Source organism: Bombina bombina, chromosome 12 (genome assembly GCF_027579735.1).
Source record: "Bombina bombina isolate aBomBom1 chromosome 12, aBomBom1.pri, whole genome shotgun sequence".
NCBI classification, from domain to species: Eukaryota; Metazoa; Chordata; class Amphibia; order Anura; family Bombinatoridae; genus Bombina; species Bombina bombina.
In genome coordinates, this window is record NC_069510.1 from 124,305,198 (window position 1) to 124,319,258 (window position 14,061).

At 39.3% G+C, this 14,061-nt stretch overlaps 1 protein-coding gene across 3 annotated transcripts in view; it reads left to right on the plus strand.

Moving 5' to 3' along the window:
• CRAT (carnitine O-acetyltransferase) overlaps window positions 1–14,061 on the plus strand; it is a 67,534-nt gene that overhangs the window by 2,648 nt on the left and 50,825 nt on the right. The window contains exons 1-3 of one of the 3 annotated variants that reach the window (XM_053696118.1): window positions 1,099–1,110; window positions 1,405–1,438; window positions 13,705–13,965. In XM_053696118.1, the coding sequence (XP_053552093.1) occupies window positions 1,412–1,438; window positions 13,705–13,965 (288 nt within the window). In that variant the 5' untranslated portion in view covers window positions 1,099–1,110; window positions 1,405–1,411. Of the gene's footprint in view, window positions 1–1,098; window positions 1,111–1,404; window positions 1,439–2,552; window positions 2,685–13,704; window positions 13,966–14,061 lie in introns of those variants that run through there. The other 2 variants (XM_053696119.1, XM_053696117.1) reach the window with 2 other exon arrangements.

The window sequence follows — 14,061 nt, forward strand, 5'->3', positions numbered from 1 at the left end:
GTGACTTATGTACAGCATATAACAGGAGAGATGTTAGCCTTTATAGTCAGAAGCATGGTAAGTACACAAGCTGTAGGTAAGTCATATAGCTATATCATGTGACTTATGTACAGCATATAACAGGAGAGATGTTAGCCTTTATAGTCAGAAGCATGCTAAGTACACAAGTTGTAGGTAAGTCATATAGCTATATCATGTGACTTATGTACAGCATATAACAGGAGAGATGTTAGCCTTTATAGTCAGAAGCATGCTAAGTACACAAGTTGTAGGTAAGTCATATAGCTATATCATGTGACTTATGTACAGCATATAACAGGAGAGATGTTAGCCTTTATAGTCAGAAGCATGCTAAGTACACAAGCTGTAGGTAAGTCATATAGCTATATCATGTGACTTATGTACAGCATATAACAGGAGAGATGTTAGCCTTTATAGTCAGAAGCATGGTAAGTACACAAGTTGTAGGTAAGTCATATAGCTATATCATGTGACTTATATACATTATATAACAGGAGAGATGTTAGCCTTTATAGTCAGAAGCATGCTAAGTACACAAGTTGTAGGTAAGTCATATAGCTATATCATGTGACTTATGTACAGTATATAACAGGAGAGATGTTAGCCTTTATAGTCAGAAGCATGCTAAGTACACAAGCTGTAGGTAAGTCATATAGCTATATCATGTGACTTATGTACAGCATATAACAGGAGAGATGTTAGCCTTTATAGTCAGAAGCATGCTAAGTACACAAGTTGTAGGTAAGTCATATAGCTATATCATGTGACTTATGTACAGCATATAACAGGAGAGATGTTAGCCTTTATAGTCAGAAGCATGCTAAGTACACAAGTTGTAGGTAAGTCATATAGCTATATCATGTGACTTATGTACAGCATATAACAGGAGGAGAGATGTTAGCCTTTATAGTCAGAAGCATGCTAAGTACACAAGCTGTAGGTAAGTCATATAGCTATATCATGTGACTTATGTACAGCATATAACAGGAGGAGAGATGTTAGCCTTTATAGTCAGAAGCATGCTAAGTACACAAGTTGTAGGTAAGTCATATAGCTATATCATGTGACTTATGTACAGCATATAACAGGAGAGATGTTAGCCTTTATAGACAGAAGCATGGTAAGTACACAAGTTGTAGGTAAGTCATATAGCTATATCATGTGACTTATATACATTATATAACAGGAGAGATGTTAGCCTTTATAGACAGAAGCATGCTAAGTACACAAGTTGTAGGTAAGTCATATAGCTATATCATGTGACTTATGTACAGCATATAACAGGAGGAGAGATGTTAGCCTTTATAGTCAGAAGCAGGGTAAGTACACAAGCTGTAGGTAAGTCATATAGCTATATCATGTGACTTATGTACAGCATATAACAGGAGAGATGTTAGCCTTTATAGTCAGAAGCATGGTAAGTACACAAGCTGTTTGTCAGTCATAAGCTGGGGTATACTGCCTATTTGACTTTATCATTAACACAAACAGACCTGTGATCGATACTCACAGCTTCCTATCTGCTTGGGGCTTTCTCTCCATCTCTATTGTTTCTTTCTCTCCAATAATGCACAGGGCATACCAATAACAACCCTACCAGTAGCATAAATAGGGCTTATATACATACTCTAAGCATTTTTGGACTGTTCTATCCTTGTCATACTGTTTAACACTTTCAGCTAAACCCTTATAGCAGTTATGTGCAGCCCCTGAGCTATATTTGTGGCCGCATTGCACCTTATGTTGGACGAACAGTAGAAGTGTTTAAATTCTTTCTTAGTATAACAGCAGTTACGTTGAAAGGAAGAGTGCAGGAGGTGTATATAGATATTTTGTTGTATGAAGAAGATTTGTACTATTTGACATATAAATGTACCATTCTTTTGCTCAGGTTGATGATGAGAAATGTAGGGGAACATGAGTAATGTGCCCTAATGCTGCCAGTTGTCCACTTCTACCTTGTGGCACCCTGACATGTGTATCTGATACCTCACAACTGCAGTAATGTAATTTATATATGTTCCCAGTGGTCTTGAAGCTACAGTAATCTGACATTAAGCTGTTACATCTGTACTAGTACTGTAGTCTTGTCCCCGCTGAATAGGTGACATATTTCCTCTGTATGGTGTTTTAGGCTTGTACTGTAGTCTTGTCCCTGCTGACCTCTCAGTGCACAAATATCCTGCATAGTAATGTGTATATATGTCCTGCAGACCTAGAGTTGTCCTGGGGAAACAATCGTGTGTACCAGTCACCACTGAAAGATCTATTAATTGATAGTCTGTGAAACCACTTATGTATTATCCGTTTGAAATAAGTTCCCTAAAATGTATCATTACCACCTATTCGAACAGACCTTGGACTACCAGTTATATGTGGTGCGCACTTTTCTGCTTCCTGCTAAATCAGATCTATGAAATCAAGATGTCTGCGCTAATTTTCATTTCCGAATGTGCACATTATAACTGATCTAATCCCAGCAGCTACATGTCATTTATTGGAATTTTGATTTCTTGACAGAATATAAGAGTAAAATTGGATTGTCTGAAGCTGTTTTGCACAGCACATTAAATAGGTGTGTTGGACGCTGAGAGGACAGGTTAAGCTTAGACTCAGGTAAACAGAGGTACCCAGCGATGGAAAGGAAGCTACAAGCAGCGCAGGTAAATACCTCAGGAACCTCCCATCTCCAGATAACTCCATGTTATGTTCTTCTTCTCTTGACCAGTATTAAAGTCTAGATATTATCTTCCTTTACTGGATACTCATAAAAGGAAACTGACGACTAACTGTAGTCTTGGTATTGCACTTCTCATTTCATAAACTAACTTTTAAAGTGACCAAATAAACATCTCATCCCTGCCCGTACTTACCATAGACCGGAACATGACACCTATACACTCTCCCATCTCATCCCTGCCCGTACCTACACAAGTACTTACAGTAAAAAGTTCCAGAGGTCCAGCACCTGGGATCCAAGGTGTGCAAACTAGGGGGCACTGCACAATACCCCCAGTCAATATAACAAAGGATAGTAGTCGCACCACCAAGTTATCAAATGAAGTGCTTTATTGAGCCAAATTTAAAAAATCAGCAACGTTTCGGACACAAGCATGATTAAGGACTTGTGTCCGAAACGTTGCTGATTTTTTGAATTTGGCTCAATAAAGCACTTCATTTGATAAATTGGTGGTGCGACTACTATCCTTTGTTATACACAAGTACTTACCATAGACAAGAACATGACATCTATACACTCTCCCATCTTATCCCTGCCCGTACTAACCATAGACAGGAACATGACACACCTATCCACTCTCCCATCTCATCCCTGCCCGTACTTACCGTAGACAGGAACATGACACACCTATCCACTCTCCCATCTCATCCCTGTTCGTACTAACCATAGACAGGAACATCATACACCTATCCACTCTCCCATCTCATCCCTGCCCATACCTACACAAGTACTTACCGTAGACAGGAACATGACACACCTATCGATTTCTGCTCCATCTCTCATCCTAACCAAACTAATACATGAACTGACTAAATCACTTCTGCAATTACAACCAATATGACAAGCTACCCCAACCTTATGTCACTGCACCCTAAACCAGTAGACTGTGAGCGTTCCGGAGCAGGGCCCTCTTCCTCCTGTAATAGATTTATTTCGTTTTGTATTTTATCACAAATACTTGTCATTGTATACCCCTGTCACTGTACCCAGCGCTACGGAATTTGGCTGCGCTATACAAATAAATGATTATAATTAAAATAATAATACTAATCCCTGCTCGTACCTACACAAGTACTTACTTATCCACTCTCCCATCTCATCCCTGCCCATACCTACAAAAGTACTTACAGTAGACGGGGACATGACGCACCTATCCACTCTCCTAGCTCACCCGTACCTATACAAGTACTTACCATAGACAGGAACATGACACCTATCCACTCTCCCATCTCATCCCTGCTCGTACCTACACAAGTACTTGCCAGAGACAGGAACATGACACACCTATCCACTTTTTTGTTTTTGTACACAGATCCATGTCTTAATAAATACACCATTTTGCTTTGTTTCACCCGTGCTCCGCTTTCTTGCCTTTGCACCTATACACTCTCTCATCCCTGCCCGTACCTACACAAGTACTTACCATAGACAGGAACATGACACCTATCCACTCTCCCATCTCATCCCTGCCCGTACCTACACAAGTAACATGACACCTATACACTCTCCCATCTCATCCCTGCTCATACCTACACAAGTACTTACCGTAGACAGGAACATGACACCTATCCACTCTCCCATCTCATCCCTTCCCGTTGCCTACACAAGTACTTACCGTAGACAGGAACATGACACCTATACACTCTCCCATCTCATCCCTGCCCGTACCTACACAAGTACTTACCGTAGACAGGAACATGACACCTATACACTCTCCCATCTCAGTAATTTCTGTATTTAGCTTTAACAAAAGGGGGATTTGGAAAAATGACACAATGACAGTTTAGCATATTTTGGCATAAAATTGTTTATTTAGTCACTTTAAAAGTTTGTTTATGAAATGAGAAGTGCAATACTAAGACTACAGATAGAAGAACAGTGTACCTGTAGTTTGCATCAGCTGTGGCCTAAATTACCATTCTGCAGTGCTTCATGAAAGTATACAGTAAAGCCCACACTGCTGCCTTTCCTAGGTCTGAACTTAAGCCTTTGTGCACGTTTCCGTGAGACAGTTTGTGTTCAATATGTTCCTAAACCCCGATTGTTCTATATTTGAAAGGTAAGAGGAAGACTATATGATCTACCTTGTGATCGTTTTCTTTGGCTAGAGTAGTCTTAACCATCTTACAACAGTAGTGTCTAACCTTTTCTGACAATGTTTTTTTTGTTTTTTTTTTGTCCAATCAGAATGCTGGTGAGCAAATCTTACTACTTCACATCCAGTGTTCAGTTTGGTGAGATAGAAGCCCAATCACATTGCCAGACAAATGTGTCTTAAAATTAGTGGTTCTTTATCAATGATAATATATACAAGAGTGAGCCGTTCCTTATAGGGCCTGGATTACTGTTGTGGTGGCTCTGTGTAATAATTTTGCCTATTCTGTACTCATAACTGTTGGGATATGTCCTTGTTTTATCGCTTGTTTCCACTTGCTTTAATTCTTTTAGTTAATAAATTAATCTAAACGAATCGCACCCTTTTCCTAGATCATTTCAACCTTGCTATATACAGGTAGCCCTCAGTTTACGCCGGGGTTAGGTTCCAGAAGGAATGGTTGTAAATCGAAACCGTTTTAAATTGACACCCAGTTTATAATGTAAGTCAATGGGAAGTGAGGGAGTTAAGTTCCAGGCCCCTCTCAAAATTGACATAAGTAACACCTAATACATTATTTTTAAAGCTTTGAAAGGATGACTTTAAATGCTAAATAACATTATAAAGCTAATATAATAATCACACAAGACTGTATCATCAAACTAAGTTTAATGAACAAAAACATTTTTTTACTTGCATTTTTCTGCAAACAGTTCTCTGCATTGTTAGCACGTTAGATAATATTGGGTCTGCACCTATTCTATGCATTTCAATCTGGAGTGATTAATAGGCAGTTAGGCACCCTCACCTCAAGCAGCTAGACAGGAAGATAATAGGGAAGTGACTGCTAGATCTTTTTGCTTTGAAAGCTACTCGATAAGGTCTGTTCTGTGTACACAGATAAATTTCAGTCTGCTAAGATTGCAGAATTTTGCTGCCCAGCTCCACCTACTGGCTATTTTAATTAGTGCACTGCTTTTCAGTGCTTTTCAATAGCAGTCACATGACTGGGAAAAAAAGGTTGTTATTCTGAAACGGTGCAAATTGAACCGGCGTAAACCGAGGGCCACCTGGGTATATAAGGTACTTTTTTTTTTTTTGGAGAGGCTGGAAAACATCTTTAAAGGGATACTAAACCCGACATTTTTCTTTTATAATTTAGATAGAGCAGCAATTTTAAGAAACTTTCAAATTTACTCCTATTATCACTTTTCTTCCTTGCTATCTTTTTTTTTTAAAAAGCAGGAATGTAAAGGTTAGGAGCCGTCCCATTTTTGGATCAGCACATGGGTAGCGCTTGCTGATTGGTGGCTACATTTAGCTACCCAGGTGCTGAACCAAAAATGGGCCGGCTCTTAAGCTTACATTCCTGCTTTTTCAAATAAAGATAGCAAGAGAATGAATGAATAAAATGTGATAATAGGAGTAAATTAAAAAGTTGCATAGAATTGCTGCTCTATCTGAATCATGAAAGAAACAATGGTTTTAGTGTCCCTTTAAGGATCTCGAAATCTTCACCTCCTACATGCTACATAGGGATTGCTTAATTAGTGCAGGAGCTCATTTTAAATTTGTCCCTGAACTTTGTAAGCATTGGCACATGACTACACTGAGACATTACTGTGTGCTGACGAGGCCCAATGAAGGCCGAAACAGTCGTCTGAGGTTGCCATGTTTCTTGTTCAGAGAGTTATTGCCTGGTGTTTCTGCGCTGGAATGACCGGGATGGGATCAGACTGATGTATTACAGGAATATTTTACTCTGTGAAAAGCATTACTGGGCTAAAAAGAAGCTGCACCCAGGTGGTAAATCGCCACAGAGCAGGCGAACAATGTTATTGAGCTGGTTGTTAGTTCCTGAGAGTGCGCTTCTCTGTGTGTTACTGTCTTCTGCTATCTTGTTGTAAATACCAAAAAGATCATGGTGAAATGATACTTTATTATTATAGATTTCAGACTCTGTTTGGAGCATGCACGAATACATATTTTAAACACCGCCTTATATTATTAAATTATTTTTATTACACTAGCTTAAATTAAATCCCTATACATTAAGTGGCACATCAATTTAACCACTTAGTGACCAGACCATTTTTCAAATTTCTTACCGTTATGGACCAGGGCTATTTTTACTTTTCTGCGGTGTTTGTGTTTAGCTGTAATTTTCCTCTTACTCATTTACTGTACCCACACATATATTACGTTTTTCTCTCCATTAAATGGACTTTCTAAAGATACCATTATTTTCATCATATCTTATAATTTACTATAAATTTTTTTTAAAAAAACACAATTTTTTTCTAACTTTGACCCCCAAAATCTGTTACACATCTACAACCACCAAAAAACACCCATGCTAAATAGTTTCTAAATTATTGTCCTGAGTTTAAAAATACCCAATGTTTACCCCCTTAAAGGACCGTAAATTTCAGACTAAAACTTCCCCAAAAGACTAGAGTAATTTTAGCATTTTTGCCATCACTCCATTTAAACAGAAATAGAGCATTTTTTATACAGGGAGTGCAGAATTATTAGGCAAATGAGTATTTTGACCACATCATCCTCTTTATGCATGTTGTCTTACTCCAAGCTGTATAGGCTCGAAAGCCTACTACCAATTAAGCATATTAGGTGATGTGCATCTCTGTAATGAGAAGGGGTGTGGTCTAATGACATCAACACCCTATATCAGGTGTGCATAATTATTAGGCAACTTCCTTTCCTTTGGCAAAATGGGTCAAAAGAAGGACTTGACAGGCTCAGAAAAGTCAAAAATAGTGAGATATCTTGCAGAGGGATGCAGCACTCTTAAAATTGCAAAGCTTCTGAAGTGTGATCATCGAACAATCAAGCGTTTCATTCAAAATAGTCAACAGGGTCGCAAGAAGCGTGTGGAAAAACCAAGGCGCAAAATAACTGCCCATGAACTGAGAAAAGTCAAGCGTGCAGCTGCCAAGATGCCACTTGCCACCAGTTTGGCCATATTTCAGAGCTGCAACATCACTGGAGTGCCCAAAAGCACAAGGTGCGCAATACTCAGAGACATGGCCAAGGTAAGAAAGGCTGAAAGACGACCACCACTGAACAAGACACACAAGCTGAAACGTCAAGAAATATCTCAAGACTGATTTTTCTAAGGTTTTATGGACTGATGAAATGAGAGTGAGTCTTGATGGGCCAGATGGATGGGCCCGTGGCTGGATTGGTAAAGGGCAGAGAGCTCCAGTTCGACTCAGACGCCAGCAAGGTGGAGGTGGAGTACTGGTTTGGGCTGGTATCATCAAAGATGAGCTTATGGGGCCTTTTCGGGTTGAGGATGGAGTCAAGCTCAACTCCCAGTCCTACTGCCAGTTTCTGGAAGACACCTTCTTCAAGCAGTGGTACAGGAAGAAGTCTGCATCCTTCAAGAAAAACATGATTTTCATGCAGGACAATGCTCCATCACACACGTCCAAGTACTCCACAGCGTGGCTGGCAAGAAAGGGTATAAAAGAAGAAAATCTAATGACATGGCCTCCTTGTTCACCTGATCTGAACCCCATTGAGAACCTGTGGTCCATCATCAAATGTGAGATTTACAAGGAGGGAAAACAGTACACCTCTCTGAACAGTGTCTGGGAGGCTGTGGTTGCTGCTGCACGCAATGTTGATGGTGAACATATCAAAACACTGACAGAATCCATGGATGGCAGGCTTTTGAGTATCCTTGCAAAGAAAGGTGGCTATATTGGTCACTGATTTGTTTTTGTTTTGTTTTTGAATGTCAGAAATGTATATTTGTGAATGTTGAGATGTTATATTGGTTTCACTTGTAAAAATAAATCATTTAAATGGGTATATATTTGTTTTTTGTTAAGTTGCCTAATAATTATGCACAGTAATAGTCACCTGCACACACAGATATCCCCCTAAAATAGCTAAAACTAAAAACTACTTCCAAAAATATTCAGCTTTGATATTAATGAGTTTTTTGGGTTCATTGAGAACATGGTTGTTCAATAATAAAATGAATCCTCAAAAATACAACTTGCCTAATAATTCTGCACTCCCTGTATATTTACCTATCAAAACTATATATTTTTTTTTTTTAGTAGACAACCCAAAGTATTGATCTAGGCCCATTTTGGTATATTTCATGCCACCATTTCACAGCCAAATGCGATCAAATAAAAAAAGAAAATTTTAGGTTTCTCACTGAAATTATTTTCAAGCAGTTTGTGCAATCATACCACAAATGGTTGTAAATGCTTCTCTGGGATCCTCTTTGTTCAGAAATAGCAGACATATATGACTTTGGCATTGCTTTTTGGTAATTAGAAGGCCGCTTATTGCAGCTGCGCACCACACATGTATTATGCCCAGCAGTGAAGGGGTTAATTAGGTAGCTTGTAGGGTTCATTTTAGCTTTAGTACCCAGTTTGCTGCAATTTATACTTTTTTTTTTTTTTTTTTTTTTTTTTTTTTTTTTTTTTTTTTTTTTAATTGCGGTTTTGTGCATTACTAGAGAAAACATACAATCTAATATCTATGTTGCAAGTAATGACATCATTTTCATAGTGTACAACACAAATATAAGTGCAAAACAGATAAGCTGGTTGTTAAGTAAAGAGAAATAGATACCTGAAACCTCTATTTTATATTTAGGGGTGGTTATCATGAATGACTAATGAAGTGGCCTCATATGGGTCTTTATATGAAGGGAATCCAGCGGGCAAGAGCCGCTTCAAGTTGGGAAGGAGTGGGGGGGGGGGGCGGAGCCTTCAAGGGTTACCGAAGAACTTACTATGATGGGAGAAATAAAAAGAGGGTGCATTGCTCAGGTATAGGAGCATGGGTACTTAATTAAGTTTACTTGTCTAGGTGCATCTCCTGGATATATTAAATACATAATAGATTGTCAGCTTAGGGATGCCTTCTGTAATGGAATTAGATATGGGCTAATACCCGTTAGGCTATAGGGGTTAATTAAGCAAAATGCAGAGTTGTTGCTTTGAAATAGCAAACTTCTGGAGGGTAAAAGCTGATATATTTAATATGCTTTCAGGGAACATCACAGGTTCCACAACTAATTATCTATTGACGAACAAACAAACCAAAGTCTTCATAATATTTGTAGAGCATATGCAGGGGATAGCTGCATGAACTTGGGATAGGCATATAACTTGACTTGAAGAATATAATAAAGAGAGTTAGGGCATCTGCTACTGGTACACCCCCGAGAGATCTTTATAAACACATAATATCAAAATATATAAAACCTCCTTGGAAATTGCTTGATGTCTATAACTTCTATCATAACATACCTCTTGTCTGAGATTATCCACTAAAAGAGTTAAACATAGGTGAGAATGATATAAAAGGGCTGCTAGCTAATATGATGTGAATGGGCAAACATGTTAATACGGCAGCAGCCTAGTCATCCAAGAATATGTCCATATATTCTTGCTTCCAACTTGATACCTGCGTGACACAACAATCACCTATGTGGAAGGTTGTTTAAAGCAGGTTTTGAACATAATATGGACATCATTGTAAAGTATGCACAGTATATAGGTTGAACTAAAGGCATTCAGAATTTGTTTTATATATATATACTCCAGGTACACAGGGGAAAAACGCTCTGCACAACTAAGGGCTAGGACTAAACTTATGCTTAGAACACGATAATGGTGCTAGTGAGTCTAATAGAATACCACAATGCAGAGCTAAGACATATAAACAAACAGGATGTTATATACAAGTCTCAGTTTAAAATATCAGATTCCCAAAGGTAGCTTTGACCGAAATTGAGAAATTTGGAACATAAGATCTTAGTATGCAACCAGTGTACTCTGTCAGTATTGCTAAGGAATAAATGAAACTTAGTAGTATTAGATGCAATTCGAAATATTAGTATGGCTTATAAACTTGGATCAATACCCATTATGCCAGCTGTATATTTTGTGCCCTATATCTCATCTACAACTTTTTACATATCCATATAGCAATTGGACACATAAGAAGAAGCTAAGCATTTAAAAAGAAAAAGAAAAACAAACTTTGAAGTCATTAAAGCTCAAACATGTATCAGTTAAACAGAAGCTACTATGAGGGTTTACTATATAATAATTTGCAGAAGCTGCTTAGTAGCATCATATGGATGTGCATCCCAAATTGAAGCCCCATAAGTGGAGACAAAGTAACAATACAATATAGTGAGCTAGGAATTAGGTGGTTATAGATGTTATCATACTAGAGTGTGATGTGTCTTTTAAAATAGCGGAAAAGATCGTCACATGCAGAGACATCTGGGAATCACATATTAGAACAGCCAGACGCTGAAGAGCATATACATAAAAAAAAAAAAAAAGAAAAAGTTTATTACCCCCTCAAACAAGTATTTTAGAGATCAGTAATGTCCATCATGGTATCCGGTCTGCACATAAATGATTTATTTGTGAGGGAGAGACCTGGATAACAGGGAATTCAGGCAGACTAGCCAACCCCAGTCTGTACGCCACATCTAGTATATTCTGACTGTCCTGTATCCCACAGCCACCTCGATAGCTGATCCGGATCTTTTGAGAGAGCGCTACTAGCGCAGAGAGTGCTCTGATAAAGCGCAGCACTAGAGCAGTCCCCAGTGAAGCAGTTCCTATTCCGAGCGCTGAACAACCACCCGTGGGTGAGATATACATAGCAGCTATCTTTGTACATATAGTAGGGGACATAGGAGTTCCCGGCAAATAGCTGATGACTCAGGGGCTGTGTGGTGCGGCTGGGCCACTCGGGTTGTTCTGTGTGAGCGAGTTCTAGCCCATTAACGGTCAGATTGAATGAGCCTGCTGTAGATTTCCTCTTCGTGCTGAAGTCTAACATGTCGCTCTGGGAACTGTCAGGTAGCGCCTCTAGTTCGGATCCAAAAGCGGGTCCATCTGTAGGATCTAATGTAGCGACCATGGGGCTTTGTAAAGGAGAGTGTGCTGTAGGCTCAAATGCGTCCCGGACTAGTGGCCGGTGAGAAGGTAGCACTGCTAGCTTGTCTCTCATAGCGATCAGGTCATGTTTTAGCTCCCAGTAGAAGGTCTGAAGTAATTGCTCCGTCTTATCCTCCCATCTGTCTAGAAACTCCATTCTGATCCAAAATGGCGATTCGCGCCTCTATATTAAGGCAGTTGACACCGACTCTAGGAGCTGTTCCTCTGCATAGTTCAGGTTCAGCTTTCTCTATGCATGGGTGGGAATGTAGGTACAATGAATATCCAAAAAAATATGCAAAAGGAGGTCTCTTATACACAAATAACTTCACTATATAAAATTATAGATGAGGAGCTCCGGAGATGCACGTCTGTTCACTTTGGTAGTTGGCTCTGCCCCCCAATTTATACTTTTTTTTTAATATACGGTATGTGTGTGTCTAGCCCTCCCACGCCACCAACCATCGGCACCATCGTTGGCGGATGCAGAGAAGGCCACAGAGTGGACCTCTCTGCACCAGTTAGTGACCGGAGGGTATTGCACGATGCCTCAATATAGAGGCGTTGCTGCAATACCCTGAGAGCGGCTGGAAGCAATTGCTTCCGGCACTCATTTTGACTAAGGACGTGCCAGGTACGTCCGTGGTCGTTAAGGGCCGTTTTCTGGAGGACGTGCCTGGCACATCTTTGGTCGTTAAAGGGACATAATACTCATATGTTAAATCACTTGAAACTTATGCAGTATAACTGTAAAAGGCTGACAGGAAAATATCACCTGAGCATCTCTATGTAAAAAAGGAAGATATTTTATCTCACAATCTCCTCAGCTCAGCAGAGTAAGTTCTGTGTAAATAAATATACTTCAGCTGTTGCTCATCTGCAGGTAAAAAAATAATAATGAAGAAATGAACAGCAGCCAATCAGCATCAGCAGTGCTGAGGTCATGAACTCTTACTGTGATCTCATGAGATTTGACTTAACTCTCATGAGATTTCATAGTAAACTTCCTTAAACTGAATAAGGAAATAAGATGAGTGTGCACGTAAGCTCACTCCCTTAGCTGTCCTGGGACAGACAAACTGATTTGCTGCTTAGAAGTCCTTTACAATGTGATGTGGCTACTGTGGATTTTTTGAGGTAAAATATCTTTCTTTTTTACATAGAGATGTTCTGGTGATATTTTATAGTCAGCTTTTTTCAGCCATGCTGCATCACTTTCAAGTGTTTCAACATTTGAATATCATGGCCCTTTAAGGGGTTAAAGGCAGAACTTAAAGGGATACTAAACCCAATTTTTTTCTTTAAGGATTCAGATAAAGCGGCAATTTTAAGCAACTTTTTAATTTACTCAGATTATCACATTTTCTTTGTTCTCTTGCTTTCTTTATTTGAAAAGCGGGAATGTAAAGCTTAGGAGCCAGCCCATTTTAGGTTTAGCACCCTGGATAGCGCTTGGTGGCTACATTTAGCAACTAATGAGCAAGCACTACCCAGGTGCTGAACCTAAAATGGACCAGCTTGTAAGCTTTTCATTCCTGCTTTTCAAATAAAGATAACAAGAGAACGAAGAAATTGATAATCGGTGTAAATTAGAAAGTTACTTAAAATTGCTGCTCTATCTGAATCATCAAAGAAAACATTTGGGTTTAGTCTCCCTTTAATGCATATTTTCAGCATAAAAGCTTCAAGACTTCTAGATAGGACAGATGCATAAGAATATCTTTATAAAATGTTTTAAATTGTTTTTAAGTACAATGATAAAATTCTAAGCTTTGCTAACGATGACTATTTTTACCTTTTTGGAATTGTTCTAGTTATTTTATCATAGGTTACGTGTTTTTTATCAACTACTTCAGTTCTACAGAATATTCAGAATGTTTTGATTTTTGCAGGCCAAGCCGGCTCGCCTGGTGAAGCCAGTGGCATTGGTGAGGCTTCCCGGGAGGTACCTATCACACCAAGAGGGTCTCCCACATCTCCCAGTGCCTCAGCTCAATCAGACCCTGGAGCGATACCTGCTGGCACTAAAGCCACTAATCAGTGAGGAGGAATGGAGCCACACAAACACCCTGATAGAGGATTTCCAGACATCCGGGGTGGGCGACCGACTGCAAAAAGGTCTAGAGAGGAGAGCCAAGAAGACTGAAAACTGGGTAACGAATGAGGGCAGGGAAGGGTTATAATATAGTACATTAAACGGTTACATAGATATGTCCAGAAAGAAGGACCACTTTAGACTTTGCGTGATG